This window comes from Colletotrichum lupini, chromosome 6 (assembly GCF_023278565.1).
Source record: "Colletotrichum lupini chromosome 6, complete sequence".
Taxonomy (NCBI): Eukaryota; Fungi; Ascomycota; class Sordariomycetes; order Glomerellales; family Glomerellaceae; genus Colletotrichum; species Colletotrichum lupini.
This window is the reverse complement of record NC_064679.1, coordinates 4,575,591-4,602,937: the sequence shown is the minus strand read 5'-3', so window position 1 is coordinate 4,602,937 and position 27,347 is coordinate 4,575,591. Positions and strand designations below refer to the sequence as shown.

Sequence of the window (27,347 nt, the reverse complement as noted above, 5' to 3'; positions counted from 1 at the left end):
GTAATTTTTACTTACTTAATTTAATAATAGTAAGGACTTCCTCTATATAGCTCTTTAGTATTCGTATTAGTAACTTATTAGCGTTTCGGCCTATAAGTACTTATTCTAATTTTTAATACGCCGTAGGGTACTATAAATATGCGCGATTATAAGGGTATATAACGTTACCCTTATTATTTATATCGTTAACTAAGTTAGAGCGTTTAGTAAAAGTAGAGTAAACCCCTCCTTAACTTAAAGGTCGTTTAATATATACGTCCTAGGTTACTAAGCTAAATATATACGTAATCTCCTCGAGGGTCCTTATATACGTTCCGAAGGCTATTAATTCGCTAAAGGTCTTATATATACGTTAGCCCTATATAGGGTTAAGTCTAGACTTAACTATAACTAAGAAATTGAGTATAGCGATCTCTTTACTAATTTTTAAAATATTATACGTTTTAGCTCGGAGGTAAGTAAACTACTACTCTTTATACTAGCGTTAAGGGTTAATTCCGGTCCTCGCTTTATTAAGGGCTTATCGGTATTCCTTTCGAACTACATTCCTTACTATTAGTTCGGGGGGCGTAAATTCCTATTTTAAATATTTAACAATTTACTATATACTAAACTTAGCGCCGTTCTTAGTAGCTTTTTAGAATACGTATTCGTATAATATAGCGTTAACTAATTTTATTAATTACTAAGCAAAGACTTTAATATACGTATTAATAATATTATGTTTATAAGCTATAAGTTATTTATATTTAGCGTCGAGCTCCTATTATTTTTAAATACTCTCGAGTATATAGATCCTTTTTATAAGTACATGTTGGTATCCCTATTACAGGGTAGTTAGTTCGAACCGTAGTTAACGAAGAGATTAATTGAACTATATGAATATCTGCGTAGGTGTAAAAAGGAGGTTCTAACCGTAGGTTGGGCTGGCTATAATAATCGTAAATAGGGCCCCTAATTGGCCCCTGCGTAGTCGGCTGTATGCCGCGGTCGAATTGGACTTCTAATCCGACAGTACAATATAGGGATAGATTTATTTACGTAAAGTAAGTAATATAGCTAGCTTTATAAAAAGAAACCCGGCTTAGTTTTATAAGTTACTTATACTTAAAGAAGTTAAAAGGTTCGTATTAAGAGTTATATCTAAAAACTATTAGTAAAAGATTTCCTAGTTTCTTTAGTCGTTTTCGAACGCCTTATAATAAGCTTAGTAAGCTCGTAGTTCTTTTTTATTACGGGTCGTAACTAATTATTCGAATTCTAAGGGCGAAGTAAGCGCTATAGAGGGGTCGAGGAATACGTCGGAATTTAGAGCGTCTAAATCAACGTACTTCTAGACCCCGACGCCCTTACTTATAGTACGAAGTACGTTAAACTATTTAATTTAATTATTACGGCTAGTTAGTTTAGCTTAGGCTAAAGTAGGTATAAGTAAGTCGGTTATTTTAAAGAGATCGTAAGAATCGTATTAATAAGTGCGTTATCGTAGTATAGGGTCTTAACTAAGAGCTAAGTTTATAACTATTACGAGTTATAATACGTAGTAATAGGTATACGGAGTATAGTAAAAGTAGTTTAACTATTAAAATAAAAATAGACAAAAGGAGAAGGTCTATATACACGATATCTAAGATAGACACGTGATTTAGCACGTGACGGGCACTTTGTGAGGTGCGATTACTATCCCTGTTACGTGACATAGTGTTACCTTCGTCCTTCACATTTAAGAAACCATCTTCATTTCCCACTTACAATAATCTCATTGCGAGATTGCAGTCCACCAAGAGAGATGTTCCAACTTCATCTAGCATCAGCCTATACTCCCTCCATCACTCTCTCATCCAAGTTCGCTGAACACCTCAGTAGATCTCACGCACTGCCTTCGCTTTCCTCGTCCCCGAGAACGTCGTCGTAGGCGTACGGCCGTCCTGCTTTCCTCATGCTCTTGAAATTGCTCATATAGGGATCATTCAGGGTCGGCGCGTGATGCTGAGCGTCATAGCGAAGGACGCAATCAATCTAGAGAGCCCTCACTCGACGACGAATTGTCAAAAATCTTTGCGGGAAACGTGGGGGGGCATAATTATTTCGTCTCATGTTCGTATTCCGTCAGGCTTAAAAGTGTGACTCCCAACGAATCTATGCTTCGCTCGTAGAAGAGTGTGGTGTTTATCTACGCACATCCAAATTTGATGTTCAATCGATTCAAAAGTTCTGTCTATCCATTTGCCATTCTGCTTAGCCTTTCTGTCAAGACAGAAAAGAACAGTGACAATATTAGGACATATTTCAACGATTGTGCATGTTTTTCCTTGTAGCTAGGGGCTCTGACGAGACGGAGTCAATCCTCAGCCTCACATTTTCAGCCTTGTTGACCAGCTTACCGACCACAGCGGTACCGAAACCACACGCCGCTCTGCGAAGGGCTACTTTCGCTTTCTCACATATTGCCACCTCGTTCATTCAAATTTGACAAAGTTCCAAATATTCATGTCATAGCCGCCGGGATGATGCCATCAAATGTTCTCTACTTGTAAGTTGTCAATCCGGCATCCCACTTCATAGTGGTAGTAAAACAAACGATCAAGCGCGGAGTTGGCTTGATTGAAAAACAGAGATGCCCCCTATCATCGACCCATTACAGCAATATCGCCTGGCCAAGCCTACAAGGACTGCAAATAATCCCATGTCTTTCCAGATGTTCCTGTGCTCTTCTGAAGTTTCCTGCACTGAAGTCGAGTTGTCGGCACTGAAGGTCAGCTTTTTGACCTGTTTATTGATTTCAGTCCCCGCCTAGCGAGTAGCTGTTCTCATACAAATGCTATCTCATGTGCAGAACCCATCGGCCTGACAACGGTCTCCTGAAAGCATTGCACATTGCCATAAAGGCTGTCTTTATGATTCGATTCACTATACTTGCCTTATATCTGAACAGACTTCACCCCAGTCTTGTTTTTCTCCATCATATTTCTGCATCCAAACACCTTTGAACACTATGTATTTGCTTAATTGTTATCAGTCTTATTTTCTCCATTTCGTCTGATTCCTTGGCTCTTTCCCATATAACTAATATTTGAATGAGCATCCGATGAAGCAATTTCGTCCAAACAAGCCTCTATCTGAAATTTATCCAAACACCACGTCAGTCAATAGAAGGAAATAGTCATCAGACGAGCGCTTCCATCCCTAGTGGATGACAGCTAAAAGACAGGCCCAGGCAGCCTGAAATACCCATCCTTTTCTTCACCTTTTGCCTCCATTGAAATGAACTCAGATCAGCAGTCTGGATAGTCCATCACCGAATGCTCTCACACCAAGACCAGCCACTGCTATTTTCTGCTCTCTTCTTTTTTCTTTTTTCACAAAGAGAAGTAATTCATCCATCCCATAATTGTCTGCTCTCGTCCTTTCCGCCTGCTCTCATCATTTTCTTCTGCTTTCGTCTGTTATTTCTATACCACCCAAGTTCCAGCTCCAGCCCTTTTCATGATCTGCCTTGCCCATTTTCAATCAACCGAAGCAAATTAACCCCTTATGAGAATTTGGACAAGTGTGATCTGCTCTCGCCAATTCAATTCTATCTCTACTCTCCTAAGTTCCCGCCTATTCTGTGAGCTGCTGTGCCCATTCTAAAAATACGAGCGCGAGTCTACCCAGTCTCATTTCAAGGAAGCCTTTACCTCCCAAAGTCCTTTGCTCTCGCCTCATTGTCAGCTGTTATTCCCGCTTCGTAAACCACCCGAGCAACCTATCCTTATGGGCAAATCTCTTACCATGGAGCTCAACTTGCCTGCTCTCGCTCTTTGTGAAGAATTTCTCTCTGACCTCCTTTCTCCGGCTTAATGTGTGATTTGCCTGTCCCATATCTTGCCTCATTCAAGTACGCCATCTACACGCTAATTTTGATATCCATGCAGTTCACACCTTATGCTTTCTCACCCTCTAAATCTGAACTCAAACAGCCAGCCGCATCCTTGTTCGTGAGCCATTATTCCCTCTTCTTGAGTATCTTCATCAACATCTCCATAACCAAGAAGTCTGGCTCTCACTCGTCTGCTCTCGCTTTTCCTGTGATCAACTTCGCCAACCTATTAAGCAACATATGCAGATCACCAACTTCAAAGGCATGTGGCTCAGATCGTCTGCTCTCGTCCTTTGAGATGACCTGTGATCAACTGGCTCTCGCCTTATTTGTAAACTATCTTGCCACATCATTGTGCCCTCCTCTCCAAATACTATCTCATTCTTATCACCAAGTTCATGGGTATGTGTTCTGGGCCCCGTCTGCTCTCGCCTTTTTGGATTTCCACCCGCTGGCTCTCGCCTCTTTGGTGAAATTCTGCGTGCCCTGGCTCTCGCCTTGTTTGTGAACTTCTGTATCCCCCGGCTCTTGCCTCATCTGTGATCTACCCGCTTCCAGTCTCACTCAAACCCGCTCTTTTCATAATAAATCTGTGATTTAAACCATTAGATCGACCAATGAGAAAATTCCGATGCACCGTTTTCTCTTTTTAATCCCCGTTCATAGCTCTCGCCTTCAAAATCAGATGTTCAACCCGCAAGACCACCCCAATCGGCCAATCACCAGTTGATCCAGAGGTACGTACGTACCTCCAACTATCACGAACTTCCTCCTCAACAGCCTCATTGTTGACACGGCCTAAGGTATCGAAAAGGGTGGTTCAACCACCCACCCAGCCCTGAGTGATCCCGTCGCCTTTGCCCTCCTGCTGCCCTCTACAAAAAGATCTTCTCTCTCCCCTCCCTCTCCCAAACTTCCCCTCCCTCTCACCCACTCTTCAACTTCGCAGATCCGTCACACACTTTTGCCCACAAGCAACCGCACTTTTGCACCTTGTATCCCATACACACTATCCATACCACATACTCCCTCCACCCAATCAACCGTGAAGATGCGCGCCTCTTCCATCGCCAAGGGTTACACCTTCTACTTGGGCACTGGCCCTACGATGACCGCCATGGTTCAGCATGATGGCGCCTCCGGTAAGTTTCCCTTTCTCGAGCATTCGCGCAGCGCAGTATCAAGGCTCACACACATCCAGAGACTGGTTCGTACGAGCTTACCACCTTCATTGAGGATCCCGGTCTGGGTCACGCTACCGTCATCGAGTCGAACCTGTTCACTGGTAAGTCTGAATTCAATTTATTCTTTGGGATCACAATGTTCTAACACGTTGGGTTTTCCAGTGGTTACTTCGTCCATGTGCTCGATGAGCACCATCCAGGTCTGTGACCCGATTGAGGTCACCCACACTCTCAGCGTCTCTGAGCCCGCTGAGACCGCTGGCACCACCACCTCCATCTTGGAGTCTGCTTCGAGCTCTTCTGCTCAGGAGACCAGCACCTCCTCCGAGATCAAGGGAACTTCCAGCACTGTCAGCATGACTGGCACTGGCACCCAGACTGTCGCCACTCCCACTGCCTCGTCTGAGGCCTCTCAGACCGAGATCATGGTCTTCTGCGCCATCGCTGGTGCAATCATCATGTACTTCCTCTAAGGAAGTCAAGTCTAGCTATGCACTCGTTGGCAGTTCCTCACTTGGAATGGCCTGAAGGAAATGGATGGACTAGGGAATTGGTTTGAGCCATTGAGCTAAGGAATTGGAACTTCATCAAGGATCACGGGTTTCAGGTTCTTCATAGGCATACAGGGTCCGGATGCATACAAGCAGCATTTGGGTCAAAGGCCTCATTACAGAAAATTGAGACTACCTCGTCACAAAATTCTCTCTTGATTCCTCATTGTTTGACTGCATTCTTTGATGTGACTTTGCCTTGCTAGTGAGGTGTTTAATCCCATGATGTGTGATACTATTGTCGCCGGCCAGGACCGTTCGCGATGCCATTTCGAGCCTTATCTTGGTGTTTCCCACAAAGTGAGAGGCGGAGCTGTCACACCGCCGCCACAATGTGCCGCGCTACTGGAATTGCACATAATACCCATAAGCGACATCACCGTCATTCAGCAGTCTTCGCGCAAGACGACTGCAGTTCGCTCCAGCAGTCCTTATGGTGTACCGCCCAAGAGACTCTCGTTATGGTGTTTTGAGGCCGACGGAGATGACGCGCTTCGTAACGAGGTTCGCGGCATGAAGATTGGACTCAGAAGCAAGAATATCACCATTCCAAAGCCTCAATCCTACTGACAAAATAATCTGCTTTATAGATCACGACGTCCATTGACGAATATCGCAAGACGTCAGCGTGATCGAAAAACACCGGAGCCATCGCGACACTGAGGCTTGACTCGCAGACCAAAATATCACGATTCCAGAGCATCAATTCTGCGAACGGAGCAGTCCATCTATCTGCTCATCCATAGATCAGCATCACCGGACTCCAGCACCCTCTATACTATTACGAAGCCATCGCGACATTCCAAAAGCAGTGCTGAGGCTCGGAAAACCACCAAGGAAGCCCTTGTGTTGACGACCATTGAAGCTGCTGCTATTCCCATCACATAGAACCAAACACTGGAATAGCGCCCCCGCGCTGGCGGGACCGCGGCGGCTAGCATCGCAATCAATGTCATCACCATTAGACAGTCTATAGATCAAATGGACGAAGATCTACAGGCTCCTGCTTTTCGTACCTATCCTCATCTCCCATCGCGGCATCACAACACCACCAAAAATTCCCTCAAAGGGCGCCAAACACACCAACGAAGCCCCTCTTCCGCCCTTCAATCAAGCCCCCAAAACAAGCTAGAACCACCCACAAGAATCTGGCTCCTTCCACTTTCCCTCCATGTGAAAACTCTGTCGTTTCTGCGGCGATGGGTTCCCTTGTGCTGTGCTGACTTTGGTGTGTTGTTCAACTGCGGTAGGCCCGATGTGGGTCCACGGGGCCGAGAGCCCCGAAAACTTCGGTGCACCGCCGGCCCTCGGCTCCGAAAGTGGCCACTTGGCCCGGAAGGTTCTTGTTTGTTCCAGTTGCGTCCGACTCCACTGCGAGGCTGAGATTTACTCGCTTCTGTATGTACTGTAGCTAGCGAGTGTCAAGATGGACAAAGTCAGGCCTCGTGGTAATTGTAGAGGGCCATTATCGTTGCTCGTCGACGGGTGCAGGAGGCTTGAAGATGGTTGAATGCTGTCCCAGTAGCCAAGTAACATCTTGTTTTGATAGGAGTACCTACTGACTATATCATCACATGTCTTCCAACACGCCCAGTATCATCAGCCTCATAGCCTCATGTCTCGTAGATGCCATAGAGTACAATGCCCTCCTCTATAGCCAGACCCTCTGCCTACCACAAACCTCAATGGCCACCCTCAAGATCCCTTAAGATCCCTCAATTAGGCTTCCCAACACCAACCTCAACCCTCCCCCTCTCAACAACCTCACAAACCCACCCCCCAAGCCCCCCCTTCCCCTGCCCCGCGTTCCCACTCCCCTCCCAAAACCAAACAACCTCCAACCCGCCCAAAACCCCCCTAACCCTCCGACTACAATTCCCAAACCCCGCAATCCCTCGAACGCAAACCTCCCTCAGCACCCTCCTCTGCGCGAACCCCATCCGCCGCTCCGTAAGCAGATACCGCTCCATCAACCCCGGCGTAGCCCAGCTCCACGCGTTCTCGCGGTATGGAATCAGCTCCGTCTCGTGGTAGAGCTGTCTACAGACCAGCACCAGCAGTGTCAGCCCCCGTCCCAGGACCGCGGCCTGCTGTCGTGAAGACCTGTTCTTCTTGGTGCCGGTCTTGGTGGTGGTATCTCCTCTTTCTGGTTCTACTATCTGCCTCGTGGGGGATGAAGTAGTCGCGGGGACGGAGGTCCAGGGGTTCGCGCCGGGTCGGAGCGTGAGGCAGTGGAAGGATCCCGTTTTAGGGTCGTGGAGGACGTGGATGCCCATGTTGGATAGGAGGAGACGGTAGATCTTGTTGCGTATTTCTGGCGGGAGGCGCAGGAAAGGAGATTGCGTTCGGTTCAGCTCCCATCTGTGGCATGACAACCAGATCAGCATAACTCCCAATTGGCATTGTCCCGGGGGGCAAGCGTAGCAAAAGACGGTATAGGGTGAACACTCACAGCTCAGCCTCCCTTGAGCCCGGCTCCGGTAGGTATCCCAAAACGCCATATCGTTTCCCCTTTGCATACGTCGCGGAATGCATGAGTTGGGGAAAGGATGGGGAGAGGTGGACGGCGACACACCTCCAGGCCGAGGTTGAAGGAGTGACATGTCGTTCGCGCCATCCAGGTGGAAACGTGGGCGTGGGGTACCTGGTGCCGTGTGGGGGGGTTGGGGGAGAGTGAGGTGACCTGCCGCCCGGCCCGTGCTTCTTGGAGTGCGCCAATCGACGCAACGTAGTGACCAACCATCTGAACATTAATGTTGCTATTCGCATCCAGATTATCTTCACGTTCTATCATCCATTAGAATTCTCGACAATAGATAAGCTAGTAGAAGAAGCGCGAGACCGGGTGTAATGCTACGTGGAATTGGGGATGAGCACAATGGAGGACAGGATGGGCATTGAATTTTAAAATGTACGTGGGCGAATCACGCGAATAGTATATAGTACAGAATGAGCAAGGCCCGAAGATCAAAAGATGGCTGTGCCGCTGTATACATTTCGTCACTGGATATCGAAACCTCCCTTACACTGGTACTTCCGTCCCGTGGGTACAGACAGGACAACCCTCCCGCACTCGGTCCTTGAGCAACCGCGCATGCGTAACCTTTGAGCCAACGCGATACCCGCTTCGGATCGACTCCTCGCTAGCCAGCCCAAAGTCGGCCTCTTGTCTCTTGCCGGGGTAAAGCATTTCCATGAGATGTGACTGGTGGAAGACGTGCCCGCAAGCAAATCCAACCAAGGTTTCCATCTCGTACTCTGTGAAGGACTCGTGGCACTGAGCGCAGTGGCCAGGCTTCGGCGGCTGATGCGTGTGGCCAGGCTGTTCCACCGCCTTTGGTGCTTTGAAGAAGCTCTCTTCCACTTCCTCCGCACTGACTGGCGGATGCACGACGTCTCTGACCTTGACGTCGACATGATCCGTTGATTGAACGACGACTTCAAACTTGATTCCCTTCCGCTGCCCACTTCGCAGGTCATTTTGTGCGGCGGCGACCTCACTTCGGAGTACCCGCGCAACACCCGAGCTGATACTGTATTGAATCTCGTGTTCCTTCATGATGTGTTTTAGGCCCTCTCGCAAGCCTTCGATTTCGAGTCCTTCAGGAATGCGCCTCACGAGCTTAATGGGATTGATGGCCGTTCCGACTTCTTCGAGAAGGCCGCGGATGAAGCTGGGCTTGTCCATGCTGTAGTTCAACAAATCATCCCAGAGATCAGGGTCGTCTTGTTGCTTTGCAAAATCGATTGCCTTCTTGACATCCTTCAATCGATCAATGATGAGATAGAGCGCTCGTTTCATCTCGCCCGTTTTGGAGTACAAATGTACCAACTCGTCGTCGTATCTGTACTTTTCACACTCTTGGACAGCCTGCGGTCGTTAGTTTGCAAACTAGGTCTCAGGAATGCCAGGGCATCGCCATAAATATTGTAGATATAGATTCTACTCACCTTCTCGAATTTGTAGGAGGTCGAGGACTTTAGAAAGCTCATCAAAAGGTCCCGATCGTACTTGGCGAACAGTTGAACAGCCATGTCCGCAAATTCGTTAACTTGGGATTGGCTGTCCATCAGCAGCCTGTCGCGAGTCTCCCCGGAATGCTCCTCTATTCCCTCGCCCTTGTACAAACCGCGCAGGTAGAAGAAGAGATATAGGTTGAGTTCCTTCTCCTCAAGCTGCGATACAACCACAGAAGGCTTGACAAGACCATGCTGTGCTTCGTCAACGAGGAGAGTGATGGCCTCCGAGGTAGCGGCTTCAAGCTCGTCTGGCCCCATGGTTCCGAGTTTTTTGTTCGGCACTCGCAATCCGATGAAGCCGGGAATGTCGTCAGTCACTGCTTCGGCGAGATGGTTGTCGCGGATCAAGCGGAACGCAGAGTCCGCATCTTGTAGCTTGATGTGGCATTTGAGCGATTCCCTGAAGCGTCCATTTGCCTCGTGTAAGCGTGCCAATGACTCCATCACAATCTTCCAGTCGCGACCCTTCTCACCCCCCTCGACGCTGTCCTCTCGTACATCGCGGTACTTGAGCTGGTTATCCAAGGCTGTCGTGACGGTCTTGATGTCAAAGAGATCAGTCGGCCAGCGGTCTAGCAGTTCTCTGAATCTCAGCTTGTCTGCCTGAATGTAGTGATTCAAGACGACTTCGTAGATTGTGCCTGGGATCGGCGGGTACATCGGCTCAGAAGGAATGTAGTCCGTGATCTCGTCGAACTTGTCGGCGCCAGCAAATGTCCAGACCCATTTTTCCCATCTGTCGGGAGAGCCAAGGACTCTGCTACACACTTTACCGGCTTCAGCCCAGCTACCTGCCTCAATCAGCTCCCGAATCCAAAGCTCGCCAATGCGTCTCTTCTCCCTCTGCGCCGAGGAATTAGGCTGTCTTGCTAGCCCTGTAGACCCCATGACGGATGAGGCATCGTCAAAGTCCTCTTGGCTGCTTTGCTTTCTGTCTGGCGTTGTTGGAACGAGCTCATGAAGGTTCTCTGGAGGCGCAGACATGATCTCGGGGTGCTCGTCAAGCAATTCCCATGCTTTCTGATAGTCTTGGTGCTCCAGCAGCCAGCCCAAGTGGTCGCCAAGGTCTCTCTTCGTTCCGAGAATGAAATCGAATGGGCTGTGAATGAAGATCTTTACTCCTGGCTTGATGAGGTTGGGATGGACTGTAGGAGTTCCTGATCTCCGGGCGCCACTAACTGAGCTCGGGAGCTGCGTGCTAGAGACGCCGTCTCCGCTGTGTCCACTCCTGATACTTGCACCAGAGCTAAATAGTGTCCTGGGATTGATGGCGGCATTCCACATATCTGAGCCAAATCCAGTGATTGCTTCCAGGGCTCCCTTGGATGAGGCCACGGCCGAGGCTGCGTTCTGTGCAGGGAGAACGCCGAGATGGTAGTCGCCCGATGACAGCCTCTCATATCTGCTTACACTAAGGCCATCTTTATCGACTTCGGCTTGCGAGCTCAGGTCGATTAATCGGAGTTCCGGCGGTAAATTGTTCTGTCGGCGTCGTATTCCGCCAGATGGCTCGCTACTCGCTGACGTTGTTGATAGTTTCGATTTGTGACCCTTGCCGGCCTTCTCATCATCATCGTCTTCGTCGTCGTCCGGTAATACATATGCTAGTACAAGGAGAAGATTTTGGGTATATAACGAAATTCCAGAAATGATGCAATCCATACGAAGGCTGCGAGGATATTAGCTACAAATCGCTCCAACGTGCTTGGAGGGTATACTCACTGTTTGGCGATTTCGGCACGTCCAATCGACTTTTCACCAGCTCGCTTACCAGTACCAACACTGCCGGGGTGGACGTGGATGATCCAGATTGTGCCTCCCCAGCCAACCAGTAGTCTCTCGATCTTCTTGGTACTTGAGGTTCCTTGTTGCGTTGAGCTTTCGGGTGCCAGCGTTGAGCCAACGTCTTTGCGCCCAGCCTCCCCGTCTTCGGTCTCGACAGCTTGCTCGTCGATCCATTCGACGCGTCCTTTCCAGACGCTTGCCATGGTCTCCCACTCATCTGTTTGAGGACGATCTACGTGGCCAATGCGTTTCCAGGCGTCGTCCGCGTCGGCACTCTCCAGATGCAACTTTGACCGCATAATCTTCACGCCATGCTCGTTCAGCCACACTACGTACTTTCCGGAGAGTGACCACTTGATATTATTGATTGTGCCTTCGCCAGAGTGCAGGATCGTGTCCTTGCCTGTGTTGGTACCCAAGCCCATGCTACCAAGCCAGCCAGAAGCGGTGGCAGCCGCCGTTCCGACGGTCGTCGAGGTGCTACGGCCCGGCTGGCCTCCGGTCGTTAGGATAAGTTGCCCAGCGAGACCACCCGAAAGGTATGTCCGGTCATTCTTGTAATCGGGGGAGAGTGAGACGGCTTGCACAGGACGCGCAAAGTTCCGCAACTGAACATCCTTTGTATCTACGAGAGAAAAGACGCAGACGTTGCCGTCCATGGACGATGTAGCGATGTGGACGTTATTAGAGGGTGTGTTGGAGACGGGAGAAGGATCCTTAGGCCTTCTCGAGGCGGCGGCAGGGGAACTGCCCGACTGACGAGAAGGCGGTCGTTGTTTTGCGACGCTTTCAGCAGCTTCTTGAGCAAGTCTTTGCACTGCTTCTGACCTTGCTGTCGGCAAGGGGGGTGGGTTTGGGGAGATGGAGATGCTGGTGATGGAAGCGGAATGGGCATGATACACGCGGAGAGATTGGAACATGGGCAATTGGATGACATGGATGTTGCCGTTATGCGTTCCTATGATCTAGTCATGGTCAGTTGCCACATATAAGTGCACTCGACAGGTAGTCTTACCATCTTATCACCCGCGACGAGGAACGCGCTGGTGGCATCACCATTGCGGTAAATGGGCCCCAGGTGTTGAGTGAGCCTGGCATACTTCAGCCGGGGCTCCTCGTCATCGTCTTCATCGTCGTCATCTTCATCGTCGTCGTCGTCGTCTTCTTCATCGTCATCTTCATCGTCCTCGTCGTCCTCATCATCGTCTTCCTCATCCTCCTCTTCCTTCTCCTTGTTGTCCGTGCCATCATGGTCCTTCTTCAATTCTTTCTCGGACTTGGTCGCGGCCAATTCCTCCGGCGCAGTCACAGTCTCGGCCGTCTCAGGCTCTTTGCCTTTCTGTGCAGCGGTGGGACCATCGCGATCGGGATCGGAAGCGTCCGTCATTGTGCTGGATGTACCGTCAACTGGAGGCTCGCATTGGCATTGTCGTTTGGTCGATGGAGTACCAGAAAGTCGGCGGGCCTGGGCGGGGATGATGAGGCAATGGCTCGGCCTGGCGTAGAGAAAGGCTGCAATGGAGGGATCCGAGGCAAGGAACGGAGCTACCCTGAGCTTCGGATCGGGTTCGACGAGCTCCTTGGGGGTGCGTCGCGGTCTGTTGAGGTTTAGAGGAAGCTTAGCTGCTCTTCGAATGAGTTGTCGCGCAAGTCCGCTACGTCACGAGGCGTGCTCGGTACGTACCGAAGAGCTACGATGGGAGCTTCCACAGGCACCTGCGCAGCAGCACCTACCGGTAAGGTACCCTGGGAAGAACTGCGATGTGGTGCACTTGCGCCTGAGGCACAGCGAGAGCTTGTTCCTGACAAAAAGCACAGTACCTAGGTATCTGAGTGGGTCTCTGGTAAGCTGTCCACCAATCGTGTAGGCCCCTCTGTAGTGGTGCCCCTCCCCCACCCGTCAACCCAAAATATAGTGGATTGAGCCTGCCCGTTGGACCTATGTCGCTGACTTGTGGTGCTGGAAGCTTTGATTCGCGTTCTTGGGCTGCCGGGACGCGACTCCAACAAAAAAAGAGTGGAAGTATCACCACCATCACCAACTTATTGCCGCCGTGTCGAACTTCCAACAAAGCGAACGTCACACCGGCTGCTGAGGCTGTGATGGCCAACCCGCCCCTTTCAGAAACTGCATCCCTCGGACTGCTCTGACAAGACCCCCTAACAACTCACATGGGGGATCACAATGGCGTCCATCAAGTCTCTGGGCCTGCACCAGCCTAGCGGCCTTCAACACACAGCTCACGAAGATGCCCCGCCGTCGACCTACACATGGGAGATATCAACTGACCCCGATCATAACGAATACGACGATACCACCGATGTCGAAGATGAGCTACTGGTCACCAAGAACTGCGTTGTTTGGAGTCGCGGGGGCGTCTTTCGCAAATCCTACAAATTCGATCTGGAAAAAGAGCCCGTCACCCAGGCCTTACTCGCTTCCTTTCCCACGTCCGACTACAGTAAGAAGACGTCGCAGCAAACTCCGAAGAGCAAGTCTCCAGATACTTCGACCGAGCCCCGTCGACTATCCCGAGCGTTAGTCGTCTTCCTACGCACGCAAGCACACGTCTACTTCCTTTCCGGCACGAGCCATGTTGTCCATATGCCTTTCGAGGTCGAGGCCGCCTGTGCCGCACCCCAAGGTGTCATCATCCAGCGCAAGCAGCGAGGAGATGCCACTGCGCCCGTCTCCCTCAAGTTTCCGAAAGTGCCGCCCAACTCCTTCGTCTCCTCGCAAATCACCGTCACTTCCCCTCGAAGCTCACAACATACTGTCTTCTCCGTGGAGGGCCTGAACAAGCCCAAGTCGCTACCCTTGAGGCTAAGCTCGACACTCGGAAACATGTGGGAGGGTCCATTGGAACAACCAGACTCGCATTGGCCCCGCCTGGTGTGCCTGTTGGATCCCTTGCAAGAGCTGGGGCTCATTGTTGCACGTCCAGACGGTGCCGCCCGAGAGAAGAGGAGGAAAAGTACAACAAATACACCATGCTTTCTGGATCCCGCAGAGGAAATATTGCACATGGAGGAAATCAAGCATCCCGGTGCACCCAACACCAAGAATGCTGAGCCACTCATTCTCGCTGTCACCATTAATAGGGAAGCAAGCACATATGCAGTATGGAGAGTGACATATGTCAAGAACGAGGACCCCTTCATCGGCCGCCTTAAGAAGGACAAGAGCAGGGCAGAGCGTCGCCGTAGCTCCATGCAGCCGCATTTCGCCGCCAGCGGTGCCTCGACGCCAGTTCAGACAAACTTTCGGGAGAGCTTTGGTGCGCCCTTGCCAGGGAAGCGATCCAGAAAGAGTGAAAAAGTCGAAAAGCCGGAAAGGGTTGAGAAGCCGCTGGACCTGGTCTCTTCGTTTGATCTGGACAAGGAATCCGGTGCCAACCGGAGGCAGTCACGGCGAGTGAGTTCGATGCTGGCTCGAGCTGATCTCTCTGCTTCTCAAGAACGCTCAGTCTTCTCCGAGCAGCCCTTAGCTGGCCCAGCACACGGCGGATCTAAACGAATCGAGTCTTACGGTAGTCAAGGGCCTAGACTTAGTGGTGGCTACAGCTCCTTCAACCAAAATCAGACCATTCATCCAAGCCTTGGCAGTCTGCTCGAGGCTCCCATCGATGGTGTGTTGGAAGAACTTCGAGCCGGCGGTGACTTTGAGGGTTTCCATAACATGGGCCTTGACGACCATGTTTTCGATGGTCTGTCTCAGGAAATGATGTTTACAAAGATCCAGTCTATTTCTCTGGATAATTCTAACGTGCGGTATTCCTTGTCCAAGCAGCCTGCTCGTGAGCATTGCAAGGTCTTCATCTTGACAGCACCACAATTCGCCGTGGACGATCCCCTCCGCGGTGAGCTGCTCATAGGGATCCAAGACTCCCTCGACAAGAGGCTGCAGCTCCTTACGATCGACCTTCAACGAGGGCCCCGTTTCCTTGTTCCACCGAAGCCTGGTAAAAGCTCCACCTCGTCAGAAGATCCCGTAAGACTAGCTTGCGGCGCTCTTCGGCGGGCTCATCACGTTGTGGACTCTTGCAAAGTGACCGACGGCGACATTTCGGTTATACTCATTCTATCTGAAGGGCATGAGGGGCGTAGGGAGCTCAGCATACAGGCGCCATGGAGTCAAATTACAGCCATCAACCTTCCTCCAATGTCGCTCGAGAATGTGAGGAGCTTGCATTACCGCGGCCGAGTTGTCGACAGGGATGTCCGACATCGCAAGTCTGAAAACATTGAGGTTGCGAACGGAAATGTCGGAGCGCTAAAATACTCGAAAGCAAGGGGTATCGTCGACATGGTTGATGGTGATGACAGGCACCATCAGATCCAAATTCAGCTCCAGCCTCGCAATCACCAAGTGCAGAAAGTGCTCGATGCCTGCCGGAGCATTCTTCCCGCTTCTCACGCTGAGAAGATGTTTCCTGGCTGGTGGCATATCATGATATGGTTAAAGAGCGAAGAGATTGAAGTCGCCGATGCAGAGTGGTCAGCCCTGGTCATTCAGCTTCTAGCCATCTATCTCGCGTTGGGCAAGGCCAGCGCCACACAAGAATCTCTTACAAAGCCGTCAAGAGGCAAACGGCGACCCCAGTCCGGCTCATTCGGGTCAATACAGGACGTCGAGGACTGGAACACTTTACATTTATACGAAACCCCCAATGCCCTAGGCTGCCCGAGTTGGCAGCAAACAAGAGGCTGGGACTGGACCCTCGAGGAGGATGGCAGCGACGATTTCTCCAGTCCGCCCAATCTTGGTCTCAGAGATAACAAGTTCATGTCGACTCACATTCAATACGCCAAGGGCTACTTAGCATCTCCCCTTGGCGAGAAGGCCGTCGGCGCCAATGGATACCTTCCAACCGGGCAGCAACGAAGTGCAGAGAACCGTGGCAATGCCGCCTGGAACGTATTCGTGGCTCTTCATCTCCTACTTGAGGAACAAAAGTTGGAGATCATGACACCTGAATATGCCTCTCCGGGTACGGCGCCACTGCGGGTGGTCATGTGTCAAATCGCCCGTTGGCTGGGATGGCACGACTTTGTCGCAGTGTACGAGCTGGGAATTCAGGAAGAATTGGAGTCTCGCTACGATACAGGTCAGTAATTCGTTTTTTCAGGAAACTTGGAGAGCCACTGACAGGAACAGAACTCCGCCTTGAAGTACCTCTTGCGCAACCGTCGGGCGTTGACTTTGACATCTTCCACTGGATACAGACGTGTCTTGCCGCCGGCCAATACCACCCCTTCCTTACCTTAGCGAATCTCTATCACTCTCAAAACTTGAAGGCTGATCAAGAGCACCTCAAAGATTCCAGATGGGCATCTATCACGCCAAGAACACTCATGTTCAAGCGGCTTTTCGAAAAGCTTACACCCAAAAGCAGCGCCGCTAACATGGTCGAAGCCATGCACTCTGCAGGCATTAGCAGTCGGGTGCTTGAAACCCTTCCCGAGGCTGTGCTTGCGCCGCTCAAGGACTCGATTGCTAGATGTCAAGCCCGGCCACCCTCTTCATGGCCCAAGGATCTGTTGGAGCTTGTCAACCGTGGCGATATCAGCATGGTTCTGGCGCCAATCAAGAAATTGCAGAAGAGCGGCGCCAACATTCTTGTCAGTATTCTTTGATCCCAGCCTCCCCGGTACTCTGTACTAACAAGCCATAGACACCCACGCATAATGCGTCATGGGACTACCGGACTATTTGCCAAAGCGTTGACGAGTACAATAATAACGGTTACGACGAAGGGCAGGGAACCGAGCGACAGGCCGTCATACGGGCATTATTCAAAGAGGACCGTCGCCTCAACGAAGCCCAGAATCTCCTCTCCACTCACAGAGCTCGTGCTGTCCGTCTGGAAGCCGATGCAGCGTGGTCAGAGAGCGAATACCTCGAAAGACAAAAGGAACTTGTGTCTAGAATTGCCACGGGCACTCTGGCCATCCCTGCTGGCCGAGCGCTCTTGTATTACAGCTTACGATACCCGCTGTTGACACAAAAGTTCCACGTAGCCGGGTTCAATTTGAATTGCGTCGTTCGTCCAACAAATGTCACCGTCGGTGTCGACAAGGCACTTTTCACGGAAGAAAAGGTCTGCTGGGGGTTCTTCCACCAGGGCGTGGCGGCTGGACTTGCCATTTCTCCAGAGGCCAAAGGTATTGACACCTCTTGGATCTTGTACAATAAGCCTGGCCACGATCTGAGCAATCGACACGCTGGCTTTCTGCTTGCTTTGGGCCTGAATGGGCACCTCAAGGGTATTGCGAAATGGGTTGCTTTCAAGTACCTCACTCCGAAGCACACCATGACTTCAGTCGGTCTGTTATTGGGGCTCGCTGCGTCTTATATGGGCACCATGGACTCACTCATCACACGTCTACTCTCTGTTCATGTTACTCGCATGCTTCCTAGGGGTGCTGCGGAGCTGAACTTGTCCCCGTTGACGCAGACTACGGGTATCATGGGCATTGGTCTTCTCTATTGTAACAGTCAACACAGGCGCATGAGTGAGATCATGATGTCTGAAATAGAGCATATGGATGAGGAAGACGAAGACGAGCCACTTCGAAGCGAGTGTTACCGGCTCGCCGCCGGCTTCTCACTTGGCCTGATCAATCTCGGCAAAGGCAACGACCTCCGCGGGCTCCACGACTTGAGGCTGACCGAAAGCCTCATCACGATTGCTACGGCCACAAAGAAGGTCGAAATGGTACACGTTCTTGACCGAGCAGCAGCTGGCGCGGTCATGGCCCTCGCTCTGATTTTCATGAAATCAGAGGACCATATCGTAGCCAGGAAGATTGACGTACCAGAGTCCATTGTTCAGTTCGACTACATACGGCCGGATATCTTGCTGTTGCGTACCGTTGCAAAGAACCTAATCATGTGGAACGAGATCGAACCAAAGTTCGAATGGATCTTGGAGAGCCTTCCCAAGGCGTACCGTGTCCGGTATAAGCTGGTCAATACCACCAAGCTGAAGAGTACAGACCTACCATTCTTTAGCATCGTTACTGGAATCTGCTTCTCTATCGCGCTGCGTTATGCGGGCAGTGCGTCAGTGAGGGTACGAGACCTCTTGATACACTACCTCGACCAGTTTATCCGTATATCTCGGATACCTGCCACGCCACGGCCACCTCCACATGACTATCCCATGTACGACGAAGAGCTCGCCCGATCCAATGCGCGAATGTGCCAAGATGTTCTCGCGCTCTCCGCCGCCATTGTCATGGCCGGCACCGGTGATCTTGTCGTGCTACGTCGCCTTCGTCTACTGCATGGCCGTGACGATCCAGATACCCCTTACGGCTCGCACTTGGCTGCACATCTCGCCATTGGGTCTCTATTCCTCGGATGCGGAACAGCCACCTTTGGCACGAGTAACATGGCCATTGCCAGTTTGCTCATCGCGTTTTATCCCATCTTCCCCACCTCCGTTATGGACAACCGCTCTCACCTCCAGGCCTTCCGCCACTTCTGGGTCCTGGCCACCGACCCTCGCTGCCTAGTAGCGAAGGACGTCGCGACGGGCCAACCGATATCGGCACCGATCGAGATTCGCAGGAAAATGAACGGAGCCCACGACGCAGAGGATGTCGCTGTCGTCCGCAACACGCCTTGTCTCCTGCCTCCTCTGGCCGACATTGCCAGCATCCGCACCGACGCAGGGCCAGCCTTCTGGGACCTTGAGATCGACTTTGAAAAGAACCCTTTGCTCGTCGACGCCTTTAGACAGAACCAGAGCCTCTACCTCCGCCGGCGTCCTGCACAAGAAGCACCCTTCACGTCGACACTCCGCGCTTTGGGACGGGACGCGCTAGCTGACGTTACCGACAACGGCACACGGGATCCGATTGAATGGATCTTTGGCCTCGATGCCCTCCGCGACCTAACCTACGCCGAACGCGCCACCGTCCTGGACCGTAGCACAAGCTCCGAGGGCGCTGCTAGCGAGACCTCGGGGTCCGCGGTGGATGCTCGTCTCGTGCTGGAGCGGAGCATGGACGGGTCCTCGCGGGAGAGGCTTCTGGGGTTGAAGATGCTGTTTGAGTGGGCGGATCGGCGTGCGCAGCTTGATGCAGGGGCTTGGGCTAAGAGCAAGGCTGCCAAGGCTGGCGGCAGTAGTGGTGGTGGAGGTGCGGAAGGGGAGAAGAACCAGGAGTGGTGGATGCGTGATAGCGTTGTTGAGGAGCTCAAGGGGCGGGTGTTTATGGCTGGTCGCGAGGACGGGGCGGGACAGAGTCTCAGAAGCATCTGAGGATGTCTTCGTGTGCGGGTTCAGAGAAGACGGAGATTAGATTATCGTTATGAGGAAACGTGTTATGAAACGAACATTCATCTTTCCGTATCGTCTTATGAAGTATCGCCTGTCGTTTCGTTGCGTTTGATACGAGGAATTATATTTCCGGAGTGATGTCTACAGTAATGCTACTTGGCCAACTGTCAATCTACGAGAGATATGAAGGATGGATGGCTGGATCTCAAGGGGAGATAGCCTCACGTATCCCATGATCTGCTAAATGGCGTCGTTACATAGGTACCATCCTCAACGGACCAAGGTGGAAGAAAAAGAAGAGCCAGCCTGTGTCACTCGACACATCACCACTTCATGTGAAGCATTAATTTTTTCAAACTGATAACATTTCAATAAGTGCGGTGAATCTACTTTCATCCCCCCATCAGGCTCTCTCCTCTCTCTCTCTCTCTGTCTGCTTCTTCGAGCCCCCCTTCCTTCACCCCTCTCGACTCCCACCCTTCACTTAGCCCTTTTGGGAAGGGGGGGGAAGATCTCCTCCCCGTTTTTGCCCTGAACGCCGTGCCAATGCAAAAAGAAGCCTCGGGGATGTCTGCGCGTGTGTGTAATGTGTGTGTGTGGTGTGGTTTGTGTGATATGACCAGGATCCTCGATTCTTTTCCCGAAATCCGCCCACATCAAACGCCCCTTTTCCACCAAATCTCGTCCCCCCAATAGAGAAGCTTCACCTCTCAGACCAGAGAGGTGAGATGCTTCATGGTTGTCGTAAATTTGGCGGTGTAGGTTCTATCGTGTCATTGTAAAAAAAAAAAAAGAAAACCCGGGTTTTCTCCCCCCTTCTTCTTTTTGGATCACCAAAAAAACAATTTCCCATCTTTTTTTGTACGGTAATCGTCTTGAAATCATATGTGATTCGTGGGTGGCCATTAAGCTAGCGATTCTTCTTCATGCTTGCCCTTCTTCTCAATAATCCCAAAGCATCTGCTGTAGCTTTTGCTTCTGCTCATACTGGTGCTGGCGCCGCTCCGTCGGGGAAGCCAGATCCTACTTGGAGACGGCGGCGGTGAGCACCTGCGTGCGGAAGAAGCCGCCCTTCGTCTTCTCAATGACCTGCTGGTAGACGTTGTTGGGCGGGTGGTTCATGATGACGGTGCCCTCCTGGCTGTCAATCTTTGCGTCGAGGCGGGTCTCGCGGATGAGGTTGACGATCCACTTCTCGCCGTCGTCGGGGTTGAGGCCGAGCTTGGCGGAGAGGTCGCGGATGTTCATGCGGGAGAAGATCTTGCAGTAGCTCTCGCAGATGAGGTGGCGCGCGGCGTCGACGAAAGCGTCGGACGACGACATGAGGAAGAAGTCGGCACGGCAGACCTCCTCGGCCTTGCGGAGGGCCTCGCGGGCGGCGTTGAAGTCGTGGGCGACGTACAGGGCCGAGACGAACTCGGTGACGGGGTCGGCGTACTCGTAGGCCTCCTGGCGGACGTAGCGGATAATGTCCTTCATCTGCTTGGCCTGCAGGGAGGAGTTGCGGGAGCGGGAGCGGCCGGTGATGACGGCGGCGATGAGGTAGCGCAGGACCCACGGGCAGGCGGTCTGGATGGTGTTGATGTAGGCGGCGGAGAAGAAGAGGTCCAGGATGGGCTCGCGGGCGGCCTCGTGGTTGAAGAGGGGGAAGAGGGCCCAGTGGACCAGCATGGTGCGGTGGTCGAGCTGCGCGCGGGGGTTGTTGAAGAGCTTGCTGTCGATGCTCTCCTTGACCTTCATAATCTCCTCGACGGCAGAGTCCCAGTTGGTGGTGAGGATCTCGGAGGCGAGCTTACCCCAGGTGGCAGAGGCGACGCGGTCGTTGTCGGTGGACAGGACACGGAACTGGTACAGCAGCTCGGCAGCGGCGCCGTAGTTGCCGCAGCGGAACTGGAACTGGCCAAACTCGTACAGGGCGTTGACCATCTCGATGGTGACCTGTTTTGGTAGCATTCCAGTCAGCATATGCGCCCGTGTATCACCTCCGAAGCTAGCAGGGACACAAGGCCACTCACATCGTGATCCTTCTTCAAGAACTCCAAGTTGGCAACCTTGTCGCTGCGCAGGGCGCCAACGACGTCCTCGCGAGTCAACAGCTCCGAGATCTTGGCCGTGTCCTGCTCGTACTTCTCAAGCTGCGCAATAACCTCGTTGCGCTTCTTGGCGTACTCGGCAGGCGCCTCGGCGCCGCCGTTGAGGTCCTGGTACAGCTGGGCGACGTAGTCGGCCATGTTGGTATCCTCGAGCAGCTTGATCTTGCCGGCAAGGATCTTGCGGGCACCGGCATCGTCGCCCTTCTCCTCGGCACGGCCGGCCTCGAACTCGATCAGCGGGAAGACGAGGTGGCGGGACAGCTGCGACGCGAGCTTGGGCAGGATGCTCTCCTCGCCGAGGGCGGCATAGACATCCTCCATGATGGGCGAGGTGTATTTTCGGGTGGTGGATGAGTGTAAGTGTTGTCGGTCGGGAGGCAATTTTGGAAAATACCGGATCGAGAAAATCGAGGTATGGAGTCGTCGCCTGAGGGGAGGAGGAGGAGGGAGGGGGGTGTGGTGTCGTCGGCCGTCCGGTTCGGGGTCTGCGCGATCGTCTTTTGCTCAATCTTTTCCTTCCGCTGAGGGGCAGAAAGAGTTTTGGGCATTTTCGCCAAAGGGCAGGTTTGGTGGGGGGCTTTGTGCCGTGGTTTTGCCGCTCCCGCCTAACGCCTGAACCACTGGAAGGACAGCTTTGTTGTATCTTGGTGGCCCACGGGTAGCTTACCTAAGAACGTCTACACCTCTAGAAAACTGTGGGGTGTTGTCGGTGAATTCAACGTCAAGTGCACGGTCCCTCGACACGCTCCCAGTTGATCCGAGCTTCAACCGGCGCGAATCCCTTCATCACCAGAAACCTCTGTACCGCTCTCCGTCCCAGCTAAAGGTCCAGTCAAACGCCCAACAGAGCCCTGCCCAACCGAACCCTCGCCATATCTGTGCCTCGAAACGATACCCAAAGACTTGAGCGTCCGAACCACATACTTCAAGATGCGCTCAGCAGTCAGGAGCGCCGCCCTCGCCCGGCCCCAGCTCACCTCCCTCCTTACCCCAAGAACAACCGCCTTCCTCCCCTCAATACGCTTCTCCTCCACAACCGCTGCCGCCGAGACGACAACGACGAGCTCACCAAAGACCACAGCGAGACCGTACGTCGTCAGCCTCACCCCCTCGAACCAATTCCCCGTCTACGCGCGCACAAAGGCCGCCGGCTCGTCCAAATTCACCATTGTCAAGAAGATTGAGGGAAACAAGAAGGCGTTTGCACAGGATCTCGCCCGCGAGGCTGGCTTCGCCGAGGCAGAGGTCAAGCTGAACCCCATCACAGGACACGTTCAGGTCAAGGTACGTCGGAGCTCCTTTCTTCTCGCAACTATAGAACTGGTTTGGAGGGTGGGGGGACGGAAACTATTCACCCTTCCCGAGCCCAATTCTCCGGAGTCTCTCTACTGTACTTAGTCGAATTCTAACAATATCATAGGGCTTCCACGTCGAAAAGGTCAAGGAGTGGTTGACCACCGCATTGGGGAACCCTGCAAAGACGGCATGAATGTCGGGATATACGGTGTGCGGTTCGCTAATTAGCGAGGCCGAATTGTATAATCAGAAATTGTATCATACCACTGGGAGCAAAGACGGTCAATTGGCTGGTGCTATATGCCGAGGGCGTGGATTGAAAAAGTTCGGTACGATATTGCGCTATTGACTTAGATACATGGCGATGTACTATTAGCTCCATAGAGAGCAATACTTGACCAAAGACTCCTTCCCGTCTTACAGCTGAGACAGTGTGATGACTAAATTTCAGTCGTCACCTCAACACTCGGATCTCTAAACTCTTCGCACGAGTCCAGGATCACCACTTATCATGTCATTGATACCAGCCGTGTTTGGATGTGGTCCGTGAGGTATTCTTGCATTTCCGCGTTATATATACACCTATGAAAGACGGCCCTTTGACCAAGTAGCCTCGCTCCATGCTCCCAGTAAACTCCCGTCAACACGCCAAAAGTCTTTTTTTGGTTACAACTCTTATACAAAGACGTGCCATATACATCTAAACGCCTCGTTCGGGCGCTCAGGTCCCGGGCTTCGGTCTTGTCTTCGGCCCATCAAAACCATATGGTGAAGAAACCTGCACCGAGCTTGATTTTCCCCAATCTTTTGATTTAATCCATACATGAAAAGCCATGACGATACCTATGACTCTAGCGAGGCGTAGGCAGCAAGATTCCTCATCACTCCGTCTTTTGTCCATTCGGGGGATCGCATCATCATCATCTTGAAGAGGCTTTCTTCCGATGGTAATGAGTCCGCGGGGACTAAAGAGTTGGGATCATTGGGATCCCTTGCCTTCTCTGCTAGTCTCCGAAGGGTTGAGATGCCAGACGTCGCAATATAAACCAAGCCCGTGTCTCGACCTGCCGGGTCCCCTTGACCACTCCGCGTTTGCCATGGTTGCTCGAATTGAGCTCCAAGCACTTGGACAAAGTGATAGAGGGATTGAGCAAAGCCATTGCCACTGGATAGCCATGATTTGGCGATTCCTGTCTCATATCCGGGTGCGAGGGATGCGATGATGTCTGTAGCCAACAGACCCTGCATGAGCCAAGGCTTCCGATCTTCGACAAGCCTAAAGAATTTCTCGGGAGCCTCGATGTGTGCGACGATAGATTCTGGTGACTGGATGGGAATAACCGTGGTGGCCAGAGCAAACGAGCGCGTCAACAGGTCGTATGGTGGGCTACTGCTGGCTTCCGTAGCAAAGAGGGTCTTGTAATGCGTCCTGTTTGGTTCGTCGCGAGCCAGGAACCTAGCCAATGCATCGACGGCATGGAAAGTGTACGTATGAACTCCAGGCTGGTAAGGTGGGAAGTAGAGCTTATTGTCTACCACGGACGGTCCAGGTGCTGGTGCAAAAGAGAGCAAAAAATGCAATAAACACAGCGCTTGCTCGCGGCCGGGAATTTCGACTGCGCCTGCGATATTAGACAGTAGAATAATGGCGTCTTTCATGAATTCGAGGGTGTTTGCGTTTGTCCGGAACAACATGGTTCTCGTGCCGAGATATCTGATCACGGCGCAGAGGAACTTGATGACCAGCTCGTCGCCTAGAACCAGATGGTTTTCGTTGGAAGCTTCAGGGAAGGAAAGGTTGCGTAAGATGGTGATTACGCAAGAGAACCGGTCAACAGCACGGTCAAGTTCGTACTCGGGGGTTCCAAACTTAGGCAGCTCCTTCACGCCCATCTTGTCGGTCCAACAGGCACGAGCCACGTCCTCGTAGGGAGTCAATTGAATGTCTGACGAAGCCTCCTCGGTGTTTTCGACAAGCAAGTCCAATTGGTCCTCGGCACATTCAAGTAAAGCTTCGATGAGCTCTTCGCAGTACTTGAGGTGGATGTGCAGAGCCTGATGCTGCGTAGAAGTGACAGCGGCGAGGGTGTCAAGAGCAAGTCGTACTTCGCCGTGGATTCCAGACTCCAGACTTCGTGTCAGAGCGTGCAAATCCACGTATCCAAGTTCGTATGGGGGTGGGATATCTGGCTTCAAGCCCTGAAGCTCCAAGCCCTTCAGGTCGAAGGCTCGAATATTGATACCACCATAGGTCTCAAGAGGGCGAGCACTGGGTGTGTATTCGTCCGATTCTTGAGCTAGCCGCAGCATACGGGGCTTGATCGAAGCTGCCATGGGGTTTTGGTCCAGTCCTGGGGGAGCAGGCATGGGCAGTCCACCACCTTTGACAGACGCAGGAGAAGCTGCTGGAAATCCTTGGGGGTGGCCCGGCGTCGGTTCTACGCTGCGAGACAAGCTGTTCCGGGCATGGCCTTGCTGTGCGCTCGCAGGCGTATGTGGCCCCGGAGCCTGAGGCGTTTGGAAGCCATTGACAGACGGAGGCTGCCCGCTAAAAGACCCTTGCTTGACGGGAGTTTGAGCTTGAGGAGGCATTGGCGGTTGTCCGGACTGCGTCATTTGCTGCTGCTGTTGAGGCGGCATCGGCCCTTGCGGAGACATTTGTTTTGTGGGTGTTGTTTGGGGTTGGGCGCCTGGCGGCATTGGCTGGTTAGGCATACCTTGTTGCTGCTGCTGTTGCTGCTGTTGTGCCATCATGCGTTGTCGACTTTGCTGCGCAACCCAAGCCTCCTCGAATCTGAGTAGATTTCTTTCGTATATCTCCTTCAATACCTGGGGTGCCTGGGGAATCTGGCCGGGGTGAAATCCAATATTGTTCGAAACATGAGGCCATTGATTACCAGCAGTCGTAGGCTTGTAACCTCCCTTGCTCTGCACGGCTTGGAATAATGTCAACAAATTGACGGGTCGGTTGCCGATGGCTGGGTTCGCGTCCAGCTGTTGACCCTTAGCGGTCATGAAAGTAGTGAGACTCTTCATGAATTGCTCCGGGTCGGTTCGTGGCTGCATCTGTCGCTGTTGGGGTTGGGGCCTCATACCGCCCGGGGGCATCTGACCATTAGGCATTTGCATGGGCTGCTTCGGCATCATTCCACGGCCTTGCGCCATATTTTGAGCCTGCATCTGAGCTGCCATTTGCATGTTCTGCATATTTTGCATGTTCTGCATATTCTGCATGTTCTGCATGTTCTGCATTCCCTGCATCGTTCCCTGTTGCAATTGTTTCTGAAGCCGCGCCTGGTAAGCTGCCATTTGTTGGTGCTCCATGGCATTCCGCGGCTGCATGTTGGGGGGCAACATCTGGTTCGGCATTTGGCCCATTTGCTGGGGCATCTGTCCCATCTGCTGAGGCATCATGCCAGAGCCCGCCATCGCACTCGGGTTGGGGGAGGGTCGCGCGGGGGAAGGTGAAGGGTTGAAGTTTGGATTGTAGCCTTGAGGGATGTTGGGCATGTTTTGTTGCATGAAGTGGTTCGGTTGCGGAGTGCTGTGCTCGGAGGGATTCGGTGACGCTTGAGGCGCAAATTGTTGCGCACCGGGGGAGAAAGGGTGTGGCGACGCGGTCGCAACTCGCTGAGGCACGCTTCCGGGTCGCAACTGATTCGCCATGATGGGTGAAGGTGTCGCGTTCGCAGAGCCGTTGGCTTGAAGATGGGGATACGGCGAAGGTTGGCCTTGCGCCTGTTGGGGCATACCGGGTTGATAGCCGGGAAAGGTCTGAGGCGTTTCGGAGCGTGACGTTGGCAGCATGCCAGGGTTTTGTCGCGGTGAGCCGGCGAGGCTGTCTTCGCGAGGACGAGGTCGTTTCGATGGAATAACGGGGTTTGTTTGATAGGCGGGATTCTGAAAGGATGACGGAGAGGCGTTGCGCATTTGGCCATTTTGCATTGCGGCCATTTGCTGTTGCTGCTGCTGAACCTGCTGTTGCTGTGCCTGCTGAGCCTGCTGGGGATTGGCAAACTGGGCGGGATTGAAATGGGCAGGACTGCCCATGAAGGCGGAAGGATCCATCATGGCTCCGGCCGCGTTAGGATCGTTCATGTGTGGGAAGCCGTTGCCATTATGGTTGGGGACCGCGGCTTCGTTCATCCAGGTGCTCATGGTTGAGGTCGTCTGGCGCGACCCATGGAGCGATTGCTGGGGAAAATTAGCGACTGCAACGAAATAAGCCAAGGGCCATTGAGATGGAGCAGTAAATGGATGAGATGGGG

The 27,347-nt window shown here is 52.3% G+C and overlaps 7 protein-coding genes across 7 annotated transcripts; 4 read left to right on the top strand and 3 right to left on the bottom strand.

Moving 5' to 3' along the window:
* Positions 1-3,842: 3,842 nt before the first annotated feature.
* On the top strand, positions 3,843-4,370 carry CLUP02_12840 (uncharacterized protein; the record flags this gene model as incomplete). The annotated part of the gene is made up of 1 exon (XM_049291800.1): positions 3,843-4,370. One exon carries the CDS (start codon positions 3,843-3,845, stop codon positions 4,368-4,370), a length of 528 nt encoding a protein of 175 aa, XP_049148946.1.
* Positions 4,371-4,913: 543 nt separating this feature from the next.
* On the top strand, positions 4,914-5,519 carry CLUP02_12839 (uncharacterized protein; the record flags this gene model as incomplete). The annotated part of the gene is made up of 3 exons (XM_049291799.1): positions 4,914-5,004; positions 5,064-5,147; positions 5,209-5,519. The coding sequence occupies 3 exons, from the start codon at positions 4,914-4,916 to the stop codon at positions 5,517-5,519; spliced, it is 486 nt and encodes a 161-aa protein (XP_049148945.1).
* Positions 5,520-7,210: 1,691 nt separating this feature from the next.
* On the bottom strand, positions 7,211-13,536 carry CLUP02_12838 (WD domain-containing protein; the record flags this gene model as incomplete). The annotated part of the gene is made up of 13 exons (XM_049291798.1): positions 7,211-7,267; positions 7,505-7,958; positions 8,050-8,108; positions 8,173-8,384; positions 8,440-8,450; positions 8,544-8,583; positions 8,649-9,468; positions 9,549-11,286; positions 11,340-12,367; positions 12,418-13,030; positions 13,087-13,158; positions 13,224-13,403; positions 13,487-13,536. The coding sequence occupies 13 exons, from the start codon at positions 13,534-13,536 to the stop codon at positions 7,211-7,213; spliced, it is 5,334 nt and encodes a 1,777-aa protein (XP_049148944.1).
* Positions 13,537-13,587: 51 nt separating this feature from the next.
* Positions 13,588-19,672, top strand: CLUP02_12837 (uncharacterized protein; the record flags this gene model as incomplete). Its single annotated transcript, XM_049291797.1, has 3 exons — positions 13,588-16,510; positions 16,561-17,024; positions 17,078-19,672. The coding sequence occupies 3 exons, from the start codon at positions 13,588-13,590 to the stop codon at positions 19,670-19,672; spliced, it is 5,982 nt and encodes a 1,993-aa protein (XP_049148943.1).
* Positions 19,673-20,713: 1,041 nt separating this feature from the next.
* CLUP02_12836 (eIF3 subunit 6 N terminal domain-containing protein) lies at positions 20,714-22,266 on the bottom strand (the record flags this gene model as incomplete). The annotated part of the gene is made up of 2 exons (XM_049291796.1): positions 20,714-21,628; positions 21,706-22,266. Coding segments are annotated over 2 exons (1,476 nt in total), but the record flags the coding sequence as incomplete, so codon positions are not given.
* Positions 22,267-22,713: 447 nt separating this feature from the next.
* CLUP02_12835 (uncharacterized protein) lies at positions 22,714-23,272 on the top strand (the record flags this gene model as incomplete). The annotated part of the gene is made up of 2 exons (XM_049291795.1): positions 22,714-23,067; positions 23,204-23,272. 2 exons carry the CDS (start codon positions 22,714-22,716, stop codon positions 23,270-23,272), a joined length of 423 nt encoding a protein of 140 aa, XP_049148941.1.
* Positions 23,273-23,922: 650 nt separating this feature from the next.
* On the bottom strand, positions 23,923-26,886 carry CLUP02_12834 (arid/bright DNA binding domain-containing protein; the record flags this gene model as incomplete). The annotated part of the gene is made up of 1 exon (XM_049291794.1): positions 23,923-26,886. One exon carries the CDS (start codon positions 26,884-26,886, stop codon positions 23,923-23,925), a length of 2,964 nt encoding a protein of 987 aa, XP_049148940.1.
* Between the last annotated feature and the right edge of the window lie 461 nt (positions 26,887-27,347).